Source organism: Vombatus ursinus, unplaced genomic scaffold (genome assembly GCF_900497805.2).
Source record: "Vombatus ursinus unplaced genomic scaffold, bare-nosed wombat genome assembly UNPS02014830.1, whole genome shotgun sequence".
Classification (NCBI taxonomy): domain Eukaryota; kingdom Metazoa; phylum Chordata; class Mammalia; order Diprotodontia; family Vombatidae; genus Vombatus; species Vombatus ursinus.
In genome coordinates, this window is record NW_020954608.1 from 44849983 (window position 1) to 44864723 (window position 14741).

The 14741-nt window shown below is 34.8% G+C and overlaps 1 protein-coding gene across 1 annotated transcript in view; it reads right to left on the reverse strand.

Annotated features, from left to right (window-relative positions):
* PDE3A (phosphodiesterase 3A) overlaps window positions 1-14741 on the reverse strand; it is a 373613-nt gene that overhangs the window by 169134 nt on the left and 189738 nt on the right. The window contains exon 2 of the mRNA XM_027838672.1: window positions 8819-8869. Within this exon, the coding sequence (XP_027694473.1) occupies window positions 8819-8869 (51 nt within the window). The remainder of the gene's footprint in view (window positions 1-8818; window positions 8870-14741) is intronic.

Here is a 14741-nt window from a genome sequence, read left to right on the forward strand (position 1 = left end):
GCTTTTAAGAATTAAGCACCAATGCCTACTTGAGCTTCCTCTGGAGCTATGTCTACTTAATTTTAAAGAATTAGAATCTACTTCTTAGATTTCTTCTCCTCCCCTTACTATTTTATCCTGTGTCTTTAGGACAACTGCTGTATCTAGAGAAGTTCTATGTGTTTCTGGAGGATTGTTTCCTTAGGATTTGTCCAATATTTGGATAGTCAATTACTGCTGGGAATATATCATGGAACTTTCTTTCCCCTTAGTAAGAAAACAAATCAAACAGCCAGGAAGTTGAAAATGAATTGGCAAATATGACAGGCAAATATGCAGACAGTGCTGCTGCCAAGAATGTACAATTAATGTCTACATATAAGTAGACATCAAGTATTTTTTACTGAAAAGCAAAAAAAGCACAGTGTGTGCTTTTCACATAAATGGCAAATAACAGAAAAAAACAGCTCAATACTATTTCTCTCAATGCATTTCTCGGCTTCTTATATGGCATTATCTTGGAGGAACCAAAGTACCCTGGAGAGATAGGATTTTGGAATCAGAGAAGATCAGAGTTCAAATTACAACCATGGTGCTTAATGTCTATATGACCATGGGAAAGTCATAATCTCTCTAAGCCTCAATTTTCTCCTGTGGGCATATTTGTAGTACTTCATTCACAAAGTATGGGAAAGTACTTTACTGAACAAAGTACCATATCAATGTCATTCATTTTTATGAGTGTTGGACTTGGAGTCAGGAAGACCTAAGTACCTAAGTACCTCTGATACTAGCTGTGTGACCCTTGGCAAGTAACTTCCTCAGCCTCAGTTTCCTCATCTTTAAAATGGAGATAAAATAACACCTAACTTACGGGGTTGTTGTGAGCATCAAGTGAAATAACTCATACCAGTGTTTTATGTGATATGTGACATGTGTGTGTGTGTAGAGAGATAACATGCATACATATATTTTTATATTATATATAATATATATTTTATAGGTATATAATATATATTACATATATATGCTAGCTGGTGGTGATAGTAGTAGTAGTAGCAGTAGTAGCATTAGTAGTAGTAATAGTAGTATAAAGATGATAAGGAAGAAATTGAGAAGAGCTCTATTCCATTGAACCTACTCTCCAGAAATATCAAAGCTGCAAAAAGTATAGGAACAAATGAATGAGGAGCTAATGGTCCTTAGCTCCCTTTCTTATACCTTGCTTCCTTAGCTAAGTTTTCTGCTGAGGTAAAATGACCTCATAATCAGACATTGCCTCTTGATCCTCCTGGCCTTGGGTACTAAACAAAAATATAAATAGGTAATGTTTATCTTAAGTGCTTCCCATCTCCCTTTTGCTGTGATTGTGCTAACCTGGCCCACAACAACTGATGTCATCTCTACATTATCGGAGTCCTCTACCTACCTTCTAATTTCCCTTTTTCTAACTTGATTTTTCTTCCTTCTCTTCTCCCCTTAGTGGAGGAATTCCCCCAAAACAGTTGTTTCTCTGTATTATTCTTATTCTATCTCTCGGAGATCTCATCTACACTCATGTTACATGGAATATGTGTCTGTAACAGAGGTAACAGAGACAAGATGTTTATTCCTAACCCATGTACTACATCATTTCACGATAAATATATTTTCTGTGTTTTACAAAATTATGGAAGATATCCTAGAAAAGAAAGTTGAAAAGGTAGTTGTATTAAACTGATTGGTTGCTCTCCTGTGCTGCACTATCACAAGCACATGTGACTGGACAGCCACCATGGAAAGAATAATGAAGACTTGGGCACTAAGGGATAATTCAACAATGGGTTACATGGCAGCAAAGAAACACTAGAAGATAAACCCTGACTATTCCATTATTGAAACTCTACAGCAAAAGGCAGAGGAGACAAGAATGATAAATCAGTGGAAGATCTGATCATCTTATGGCATGAGACTACAGTGTTGTCGGCTGGGTTCGGTTTGGAAGATTCTCCAGACACATGCCAATAGGATCTACAGGATGATCAAACTTACTTTCCCTTCATCTTGCAGTAATAGAACTCACTATTGGTATATAAATTTATCAAGGCAAAAATCCTTTTTGCAATACGAATTCAGTTCTCTTTTATATATCTTTTAAATATAGACTTAGAGTTTTCTAAAAATAAAGCTCTCGGCATTTGGGGACTGAAAAATTGTCACAGACTTCTAGTATGTAACTGCATACTAGAAACAAAAAGAAAAACAATAACTAACATTTATGTAGTGCTTTATGGTTTGTAAAACTATTTACAAATATCCCAGACTGGGATCCCAAGGCTGGGAGGTAGGCATTATTATCATCCCCATTTTACAGTCAAAGAAACTGAGGCTGACAGAGAAACTTGCCCAAAGTCACAGATTGAGTCAGTGTATGAGATAAGATTTAAACTTGAACCTTCCTGACTCCAGTGCCAATGCTCTGAATAGTTAAGAAAGAAAGTACAGTCCTTTGTTGGTGGCTTGTAAGGGGGCATTTTCCCTTTGGTGTTGTCAGTGAAATAATCAGTCTACTTTTGACTTTTGCTTCATTAGGAGTGTTAGATGCTATAAATTCGCTCAATGATTGGCCAACAGTAAGTCCCATGCTAAACTGCACTTGGACATTGCTTGGGCCCTGATTGACTCAGAGTGAATATAAATAGGAATTGCTTCTGTTTTGCCCAAAAACCCTGAATGTTTTCCCCTCCTAGTTTGATTTTTTTCCCCAGACTAGGTTAAAAAGGCCATTCTTTACCTCATTTTTTTTCCTGGATTAAGTTAAAGAGGCCATTCTTTGCCTCATCAGTCAAACTAAGACCTGCTAAAGACCTTAGCTTTACAAGACCAAGGTCTTCAATTGCATCCTGGGCCATCTCCAGTCATCTTGATGTTTATCTGACCATGGAATCCAGATAACTTCAGAGGAAAAAGTGAGCCTGGTGACTTTGCATAGCCTTCCCTCACTTAAATCTAATTCAGTTGCATGCCATGGTGTCAGCTCCATAATGTCATGGTCCTCCTTGAGAAAGAAGGACAAACAACAACAGCAACAACAACAGTATCCCTTTCTTATTTTGACCTGAAAGAGAAAGATATTTGACCTAGGTTTACCTTTGAGTTCAGTTAATTCAAAGAATTAAATTAAATAAACTTTTATTAAACATCTATTATGTGCATGGCAGGTTTTTGTGTGCATGGCAGGTTTTAAATAAATGTTTGTTGACTTAATAATTAAAGTCTATCCCAGACATGTGAGTTAGGAAATTAGATGCTAAATTTGGGAAAGAGGAAGAGGAGCCAGACTGTCTAGAACTGAGAATATCCGAAATAGAGTAATAGATAATATCTGTAAAGGTAGGTTGTAGCCAGTTTCCAAAAGGCTTTAAACACCAAACATAAGTGGGTTTTTTTTTTTTATCCTAGAGGCAAGAAGTAACCACTGTCGCAGAGAAATGACATGGTCAGACCTGTGTTTTAGGAAGTTTATTTTAGCAGGTCCGTAAAGGAGGATGGGTTGCAGAAAAGAAAAAGCAGAGGTAAATAGATGAATAAGAAGACGGTTGAAATAGCTCAAGTGAGAAGTGAAGGCAGTATTGATGGGTTATTGGATCTGGACTCCCAAAAAGAAAAGACTCTCAGTCCTTGAACTTTCCCACAAATTTCAGAAACCCAGCCCCTTAACCCAGATCCCTGATATTTGCCTGAGGCATTGGGCTCATCCCAGTTGTTGTTGTCCTTCATTTTTGAAGAGGACCAAAATGACACCACTATGCTAGAGTCAAGTTTGAGTGTGTGTGACTGCAGCTGATCAGACCAATACGAGCTTGGAATGTTCTACCACAGATTGGACACAAATAGTCTGGGTGAACTTTTAAGGTGGATTCTCTAAGTTTGCAATATCTTATGTTTCTCTTGAGCTATTTCAATTCTGCTTTGCTCATAGAGCACAGCACCTTTTCTGATGTGGGTATGCCATGCTGAGCAGTCCTGTGCCAGTGTCTCCTATGTCACACAATCAATTCCAAAGTTCTTAAAAGAGACCTTGAAAGTATCCTTGTATCGCTTCTTCTGACTACCATATGAATGCTAGCCCTGGGTGAGTTCTCCATAAAATAGTCTTTTTGGTACGCATATGTTTTGCATTCAAATAATATGGCCAGCGCATTGCACTCTCTGAAGCAGAGTTTGAATGCTTGGCAGTTTGGTTCAAGAAAGGACCTCAGTGTCTGGTATCTTATCCTGCCAGGTGATCTTCAGAATCTTCTTGAGACAATTCAAATGGAAGTGATTCAGTTTCCTGGCATGGACCTGGCATACTGTCCAGCTTTCACAGGCATACAACAATGAGGTCAACACAATGGCTCTGTAGACCTTCAGTTTGGTAGTCAGTCTAACATCTCTTGTCTCCCACACTTTCCTGTGAAGCCTCCCAAACACTAAGCTAGCTCCAACAATGTGTGCATCAACCTCATTATCAATGTGTAAATCCCTAGAAAGTATATTACCAAGGTAATTGAACTTATCCACAGCACTCAAAAAGTCTCCATTTGCTAGAACCACATTCTTTCAACTGTCCTTTCACTGTGGCCCTGACCCAGACCAACCCTTCATTCTGTTACCTCCAGACCATCCCAGGCTACTTGCTATTCCTTAATCCCATCCAGATCTTCCCATGGTCTTTCTGAATAAAAGTGTCAATCTTGCTCCCATTAAATTGCACAGACTCACTAGGAATCTTGCCCACCCCAACCAGTGTCATAATAAACTCACTACTTGGATTGAAAGAAGGCTTAAATAATCAAATTCTTTCAAGGCAGACCCACACCCTGTACCCTTGCATTTCATGGTACCCAGAACTCCTAGACCACAACAGTCTGAACTAGATTACTATCCACATGAGGGGAGAGAAGGAAAGGGATGGAAGGATATTGTAGCCATAGATTCAATAAGACTAGTGAACTGATTGGATTTAGACGTCAGTCAATTCCCAAATTAAGCACTTACATTGTGCCAAGCGCTATGCTATGTGCTGGAGATACAATGAAAGGCAAAAGATGATCTCTCCTCTCAAGGAACTTATAGTGTATTGGGGAAGATAAGATGTACAAATGAAAAATAGGTAGGATAAATTTTAAATAATCAATAGAGGGAACTCATTAGCATTAAGGAGATTGAAAAAGTTTTACTGCAATAGGTGAGATTTTAGCTGGGACTTGAAAGTGCTCAGGAGAGAGAGTAAGCAGAGATGAGGAGGAGAACATCGTAGATATGGGGGACATCTAGGGAAAGTGCCTGGAAGTGAAGGGTCAAGACTAGCTCTCAGGCTACAAAAACTGGGTGACTAGCTGGAAGGATGGTTTCTTCAAAAGAAATAGAGAAGTTAGGAAGAAAAATAGATGGGAGGACAGATAACAAATTCCTATTTTGGATGTGTTCAGTACTATCTATCTGTGGCATAATGCCCAATACACAATTGGTATGTAGATCCAGGTACTTATGAAGTAAATCTTCTGAGCCCAAATTAACCAAAGACATATTCAGCTCTATTAAATTGCATCTAATTTGATTTGGCCCAATGTTCTATTAACTGGTCAAGATCTTTTTGAATTATGATTACATCATTCAGTATTAACTATCCCTTCTAATTTTATATCATTTGAATATTTGATAAATATTTGTTGTCATTCAAATCAATGATAAGCTTATTAAACAGCACATCATGAAACACAAATCCCTTGGGCAGTCCACTACAGACAGCCTTCCAATTTAACATGAAATTATTAATGACCACTCGGGGTCTGACCACCTAAGCAACTTTTAATCCATCCAATTTTATTACTGTGTAGCCCACATCTTTCTATGTGTTCCACAAGAATAGACTTAGAGACTTTTTCAAGTTCTTTAATAGAATTTAGCTAAACAGAATCTACAGCATTCACCTTGTATAGCAGTCTAGTAACCTTGCCAAAAAAAGAAAATGAGTTTAGGAGGTTAGTCTGGCATGATCTAAATATAGTCAATTCTGCTGTGCAAAATGGTACAACAAAAACCACAAGGCTTATGGGGAAAGTGAGGTTAGGAGAGCAATGCTAATGAAATTAGTCAATCACACACACACACAAAGACATAAAAATGACATACAAAAAACCCACACACCTAATAAAAATGGTAGCACTGTTTTATGCATGTTAAATTGTTAAGAAATACATAAATACTACAATAAACAGTGCTGGTACTACAACCTTGGACTCCTGTTCAGCCTGTATGATATTTCCTTTCCATGGACCAGGCTAGCAAAGTCAATGAAGGCAGCCTTAGTAGGGCATGTAGGAGGGATGGCCATGGTGGAAGGTGGGTGTAGGGGTGGAGTGCATAGGTGAAGTCCATCCCTTCTCTGCCTACAGCTCCTACCATGCCAGAAGATACACAATAAATATGGCACTTTACTTTGAAAAAGACCTGAAGTTGCTTGTGGAAGTGGGCTTTACAATGGTTTGCTCTTACAAGTTATTATGAAATGGTTCAGTTTTCTGCATTCTCAAAGATTCTTGAGGGTACATTCACACATAAGCAAACACAAAATTCAAGTTATGCTCAAATTGTTCTCTAATATATAAATTGCATCCGAACAAATTTGTGTTTTCTAAATAAGCATTACAGTTGAACTGACTACACATGCTACCTCATGATCACAATTTACTTTTCTAGATATTCATTAACTATCTTGGTAATGGTACATTATCTATTTTTCCCCTAAGAATCCAAGTTAAATTCATTAGACTTTTGTTTGCATATATCATTCTCTCCCTATTTTTTTCCCAAAATCAAGGCCACATTTTCCTTTCTCCAATCCTTGAGACCTTTTCAATTTTACACAAATTTATAAAGTTTACTGATAATAATTCACAATTCTTAGCTTGTAGTTCTTTCAGTAACAGAGAATGTAGTTCATCTGGACCAGGTTACTCAAATGCATGTGGGATAGCTAATGCTTTCACGCTAATCTTGGGTAACAAGTCACCCTATTAGATATTTTGTTGATTCTTCCATTGAAATCCAAAAGTAGTTTTCCTTCACAGACCAAAGGAAAGAAGAATAAGAACTCAGCATCTATTCCTTATATCATGAGTTTCTTTATCCTAAGCCTGAGTAGCTTTCTTACGCTTTCTGGAAGTTTTCATTCATCTCCAATATAGCCAGAAGTAGGCTGATAAATATTTTAATAACAGACCCCCTGGGGAAAAATATATGTGTGACACTTTTAAATTTAACCTGCATTATTAACATTATCACTTTCTTACAGCTAGACAATCAACAAATCAATAAATCAAGCCCTGATTTGTAGCATTTGCCAGTTTCCAAGGTGCAAATGCTCACATTGAAAAATTTAACAATTCAGCATAACCTGAATATCAAAATAAAAAACAAAAGGATACTTTTTGTTATCTTTAGTTTTGTGTTTTCTCTCTCTCTCTCTCTCTCTCTCTCTCTCTCTCTCTCTCTCTCTGTGTGTGTGTGTGTGTGTGTGTGTGTGTGTTTCATTCTTCTGATTTTTGATTTCCCATCCCTTCTGGGCTGCCTTTCCTGGCATAATTTTAGTTATTCTATCATTTTGGAAATAAATATCACCAACAATATTTTTAAAAAGAGGAATTGTCCCTTTTCTTAACTTAAAACAGAACCCTAATTATCTTACATCAAATACTCATAAAACTAAAAATAAAACCTTCACAAAAATTTTCAAATCGAATCTTTAAAAAGCAAAAATATGCCACAAATTTTGTTTTTGTTTTATATCCTTACCAGGAGAAAGAAAACAATGAAAATAATCTAGTAAGGTAGAAAGGTTTCTTTCTATAATAATAATAGAGCCCTTTTCATCTCTCTGTTTTGTTAACAACTAACTATGGCTTTAAGACAGACTGATTATTTCAGGTAGTTATGCACTTGTCTTTTAATATATTTAACCTAAAACAACAAAAATGACAAATATAGTTTGATAAATTGCCAAAAATTGATAAGATTAACAGAGAAAGTGGGTTTCTACTACTGCTCATATAGGCCCAGCAAGGCAAAGACAAAAACAAAGGAACAATAAACATATACCAGAATCTCCATAGTAGAGCATGCTTTGGGGGTAGCAAAAAACTGCAAAGAAGTGGTTACTTGTTCATTAGAAGGAAGCTAAAAACCTATGGCATATAAGTGCAATGGAATAAAGAATTCAGGAGAAGATGAGAAAATATGTATGAAATGATGCAGAGCATAAGGAAAAAAAGCAGAATGATGGCAAAAAATGTAAATGAGAAAAGAACTAAAAAGAAGTCAAAGTTGAAGTGATCGAAAAGCTCATGGAATTCCTTGTTCATGACAGAGAAACAAAGGACTACTAGAACAAAATATAATATACACTTTCAAACGTGCAGTTTCAAATGTATTTGCTTGTCACAAGGAAGAATTCAATAAAGAAGATTACAAGTCTTGAAATGATTGTGCTATACATTTAAATAGACATCAATATAATGCATTTTTTTAAAGAGAGAGAGAAGATTGGGGATTATCAACCTAAGCATAGTCACTTAAGTTCAGTCTAACTGTCACTGTGTGAGTGTGAAATGTGGTCATAATCCATATGATCACCACAACATTCTTACTAACAATATATTGCAATCTATCACTGGGTATTATAATGTTTCCTATTTCTTTCCCTTCAACTATACTTGAAAAAAAAAGTTAATCTCTTTGAGCATTAGAAAAACTAATCACCTAGATCTACATTGTTAGGAAAATATAAGGAAAGAAAGAAAAATCAATGACTGACCTGTGACCCTCTGTACCCTCGTTTGTGGTCCCATTCAGAATGTCCCATGAGCTGAAAGGACAAAAGGACTAGCATAAATTAAATATTATACAATATTTCTAAGATATATTAACCTTTTTCTAAATTAATTATGCATCTGATCTTCAAGATGCTTAACCAAACAAGGGACAGAGAGGATTAGAAGAGATAAAATAGAAAATTTCAATTATACAATATTGAAAATTTTTTGCACATACAAAATGAATGGAACTACAATAAAAAGGAAGTAATTTATTAAGAAAATTATTTGCTATCAATTATCTGATAACTGTTTGACTTCAAAGACACATATAATTAATGCAAATATATCAGACCAAAAGCATTCCCATTAGATAGGTGGTCAAAGGATAAAGATAAATAGCTCTCAAGAGAAAAAAATGAAAACTAGTTATAATTATATGGAAGAATGTGCCAAAACACTAATAAGAGAAATATAAATCAAAATCACTTCACACCCCCAAAACTGGTATAAAAAAGATGGAAATTCCCAGTGTTAGATTATGGAAAGACAAATACATTAATATGCTATCGGTAGAGCTGTGTCTAATCATTTTCAAAAGCAATTTCAAAGTACGGTAAGAAAATAACTAAAATTTCCATATTCTTTTTACTCAGAGATCCCACTACCAGGCATATTTCCAAAAAAAGTCAAAATTAAAAAGAAATGTCCCAAATATATTAAAATATTTATAGTGGCATTTGGGAGTGGCACAGCAGGGAAGCTATCTAAACAAATTGTGGAAAGGAATATATAATTGAATATAATGGTTCAGGGAGTAATAATGGATATAAAGACTACTAGGTAAGTATGGAAAGGCTTATACAAACCAATGCAAAGTGAAGTAGGCAGAACCACAAATGTGTGTGTGTGTGTGTGTGTGTGTGTGTACGCATACACACACAATTATAACATTTTTAAGTGTAAAAAATAACAATAAACATTGAAACTCAATCTTCCATAACTATAATGATTTATTTTGGTCACAAAGAAGAGAATGCATCTCTCCCTCCTTTGCAGAGAGGGAGGGAGGGTAGATGAGTGGAAGGAGACTAATACACTTTGTTGGACCTGATATGTTGGATCTTTTCTTTGTATTCTCTCTTACAAGTGATAGCTTTTAGGTGGGGGAAGAGGAGACTATTGGGAACTGTAGGTAACATGTAAAGAAAAGATATCAATAGTATTTTTGAAATAAAAAAATTAAGTAATAAATTAACCCACAAAAAAATCAGCAAGTAAGAAGAAGCCTTGGAAATTAAAGAAAACACAAATATGATAGAAAATTAAAATATTATGGAAATTACAAACAAAAAAGAAAAGAAAGAAAACATTCTACTTCCCAGCTTTACTATAAAGACTAAATTTATGAATCAGAGTAAGAACTCCCATATACGTAAAGTCAAGGAGTTAGGCATGATTATTTGGAATATAATTTTTTTTTGAAAGGAAGATTTATTTAACAAGTTTCACTTAGTGTAATACACCTAAAAGGAAATCACAATACGATGAACGATTTAAATCAAGGCCCCAGAACTCGAAACAAATGCCTAGACCAAATCCTACAGTATTTTGTTTCAAAATTGTCCCCATTAACTTAAAAAAAAAACCTTAAACTTATGTACCTTAGAGGATAGTAAATGAAATAAGGTAGATCAAACATGCCAAATGTTTCACTTTTGCATTGAAGACACAGCTCCTATATTTGTTTTACAAAAAAGCATGTCTCCCAACATATGTCTTAAATAGTGTTCTACATAAGGTGGTATAAGAGCAACATTTGGCATAACTGAAGCTGCTTTAACCTAAATTCAATTACTGCTTAAGTGCACACCTACAAAGTAACTACCTTGAGAAAAGCTGGAATTGTTTAACAGTTACAGCCTTTACTCAACTTGGTTGTTACATTCTAGATACATTTTCTTCTGTGTTCAAAAATACTGAACCTGAAGTTTTTAAAACAATCCTGATTTCACTTACAGTAAGCATAAATAACAAGCTTGTATTGCAAAACTGTTAAAACTTCATTTTTGTTTGTTTTTCTTTTTTTGTAATTGTTTATTATTTTACACTTAAATACAAAGTAAGAAAATAAAAAAAAACATTGCCATGTACACAGCAGACCATGAGAGGATTCAATATAAAACAATAAATTTCCATTTCAAGAAAATATATATAATAACCGCTAAACATTATTTTCAAAGTTGCCCATCTTTGCTTCCTTGTTGGTTTTCTTTTGTTCTCTGCTGTACTTTTTACTTTATTTTTCCCTTCCCTCCCTCCTCAAACTAAATGTGTGTGTATATGTATATACACACAAAAACAGATATCTATAAACATACACACATATACATAAACATATATACTCATACAAATATATTTAAGACCATATTTAACTTATTTCCTCCTATCATCTGTTTCTCCTGAGGTGGATAGCATCTTCATTCATATGTCCAAGTCTTCCCATGTTTTTCTAAATCAACCCACTCATCATTCCCTACACCATAGCAATATTCCTTTTTTGGATTCAAACATTTCCTTCATAGGATCTTTGAGATTAATTTGGGTATTTACAATAGAATGAGTTGATTGCTCAAAGTTATTCTTAAAACAATACTGCTATCACTATAGAATGTTCTCTTGGTTCTGTTCATTTTGCTCTTCATTATTTCATAGAGGTTTCTCCATGCTAAAGTCTAAAGTCATTGAGCTCATCATTTCTTATAGCAGAGTAATATTCCATCAATTTGTTTAGCCATTCCATAACTGATGGGCATTTCCATAATTTCCAGTTCTTTGCCACTACAAAGAGAAATGCTATAAATATTTTAGAACATGTAGTTTCTTTTCCATTTTCCCTAATCCTCTTGGGAAACAGACCTAGTAGTGGTATTGCTGGGTCAAAGGGTATAGGCAGTTTAATAACTCTTTGGGCAAAATTCCAAATCTTTCTCCAAAATGGTTGGATCAGCTCACAGATTCACTAACAATGAATTAAGATCTCAATTTTTCCACATACTCTCTAACATTTGTTGCTTTCTTCTTCTCTCATTTTAGCCAATCTGATAGGTGTAAAATGATATTTCAAGGTTGTTTTAATTTGCATTTCTCTAACCAGTAATGATTTAGAGCATTTTTTCATATGACTAAAAATGAATTTGATTTCTTCATTGGAAAGCTGCCTGTTCATAACCTTTGACTATTTATCATTGGGGAGTGGAATATAAATTAGATAGAATTGGTGCAAATTGTTATTACTTTGTATACTAAATTTCTGTGGTAAAGTTTCCCTATATGCAATTTTACTATGGAACACTTTCCCCTAAATTCTTTATGAAAGAATGTGTCACAGACCTTTTTTTTTGGAGGAAGATATTTTCAACCAATTACACCACCATAGTAAATATCTATTTCTATAAGCTAAATAAATCTAACTGATATTAATGGATAAATATAGGGGAAACCTATTAGTAAAGGGATATGATGTATGTTATTAGAAAACCATCTCCAATGCCTCAGGGCTTCCTCAAGAACCATGAGGAAAGATGTAGGAACCACCCTAAGAGTACCAAGTCTGCCAAAGGGAATGGGGATTTGGGATAGTAGCTGCAAAGCATACCCTACACTACATAAACAAATAAAAAAGAAACAGAAAAGGACACCCTACCAAACTTTATCATACAAAAATGTTCTTTGTCCCTAAACCAGGAAGAAATAAAGCAGAGAAAGAAAACTGTCAGTCTATGTCACCAACAACATGATATAAACATAATAAATGTAATTTTAACAAAAAGGCTATAGAAACATATTTTCTAATATGTTCCATGGTGATCAGATTGTGTTTATATGGGGAAGTTATAGGCATTTCAACATCAAGAAAACAATTTACATGATTAATCTCTTTGATAACAAAAAAAATCACACATATTGCAAACCATTACCTTATAGTGTTAAGAGGGAGAATTTATATCCTGTCAAGGAGACATCAATAATTATAGAAAATAGTTTCAATGGGGATGTTTATACCTTGTATAGAGAAACTCCTTCATGCCAGAAGAAAGGCCACATTTTTTAAATTAGTTAACCTTGACTAGGTTTCTGGTCATACCCTCTACTAGGCCTATAATTGAACAGAAGGAAGAAAATATTTTTAATTACATTTGGGAAATTATAAATAAATTAATGACCTCACAATGTACCCCAGCAAAAAAAAAAACAACACTTTTTTTCCTTAAAAAAAAAGAATCTAAATTTTTTTTCAATTATCAAGTGTTAGTTTTTTCTTTCCTATTATGAAAAGAAGGAAAAAAAGGAAGAAGGAAAGGAGGAAAGAAAAAAGGGAAGGATGGAGAAAAAGAAGGAAGAGAGAAAGGAAGGGAAGGAAAGAAGAAAAGAAGGAAGGGAAGGAAGTAAGATAAGGAGGGAGGAAGACCTAGAGGAAGTCCTTTTCCATGTTTTGTAGATCCTATGGGAAAACATACACAAGACTCAAAGGATGAGAAGCCATTTCTGGCAATACCCACATCAATGAGAACACAGTTCTGTTGAAATATTGAAGCATAGGCTGGGATCATGAGCAAACCTCACAAAAAAAGTCAGACCATAGAATCTTTCTTTGGTGACAAAGAAGATTGTTTTCTTCTTCTGGTTACATGTTTCAAACTAAAAGCTCCTATATCCAAAGCCTCCAAGAAATACGAATTGGTCCCATGCCATAGAAGAGTTCAAAAAGGATTTTGGGAAACAAGTAAGAGAAATAGAGGAAAAACTGGGAAGAGAAATGAGAGTGATGCAAGAAAATCATGAAAAACAAGTCAACAGCTTGCTAAAGGAGACCCCAAAAAAAAAATACTGAAGAAAATAACACCTTAAAAACAGCCTAACCCAAATGGCAAAAGTGGTCCAAAAAGCCAATGAAGAGAAGAATGCCTTAAAAAGCAAAATTGACCAAATGGAAAAGTAAGTCCAAAAGATTACTGAAGAAAACACTTTCTTAAAAATTAGAATGGAGTAATTGGAAGCTAGTGACTTTATGAGAAATCAAGAAGACACTGTAAAACAAAACCAAATGAATGAAAAAAAATAGAAAACAATGTGAAATATCTCATTGGACAAACAACTGACCTGGAAAATAGATCCAGGAGAAAGAATTTAAAAATTATCAGACTATCTGAAAGCCATGATCAAAAAAAGAGCCTTGATGTCATCTTTCAAGAAATTATCAAGGAAAACTGTTCTGTTATTTTAGAACCAGAGAACAAAATAGAAATTGAAAGAATCCACTGATCACCTCCTGAAAGAGATCCCCAAAAAACTCCTAGGAATATTATAGCCAAATTCCAGAGTTCCCAGGTCAAGGAGAAAATATTGCAAGCAGCCAGAAAGAAACAACTAAAGTATTGTAGAAGCACAATCAGGATAACAAGATTTAGCAGCTTCTACATTAAGGGACCGGAGGGCTTGGAATATAATATTCTGGAGGGCAAAGGAGATAGGATTACAACCAAGAATCACCTACCCAGCAAAACTGAGTATAATCCTTCAGGGAAAAAATGGACATTCAGTGAAATAGAGGACTTTCAAGCATTCTTGATGAAAAGACCAGAACTGAATAGAAAATTTGATTTTCAAATACAAGACTCGAGTGGAACATGAAGAGGTAAACAGGAAAGAGAAATCATAAGGGACTTATTAAGGTTGAACTGTTTACATTCCTGTATGGAAAGGTGATATTTGTAACTCATGAGACCTTTGTTCGTATTAGGGTAGTTGGAGGGAAAAAATTATATGTATGTGTGTAGATAGATAGACAGACAGACAGATAGATAGATAGATAGATAGATAGATAGATAGATAGATAGATAGATAGATAGATAGATAGATAGA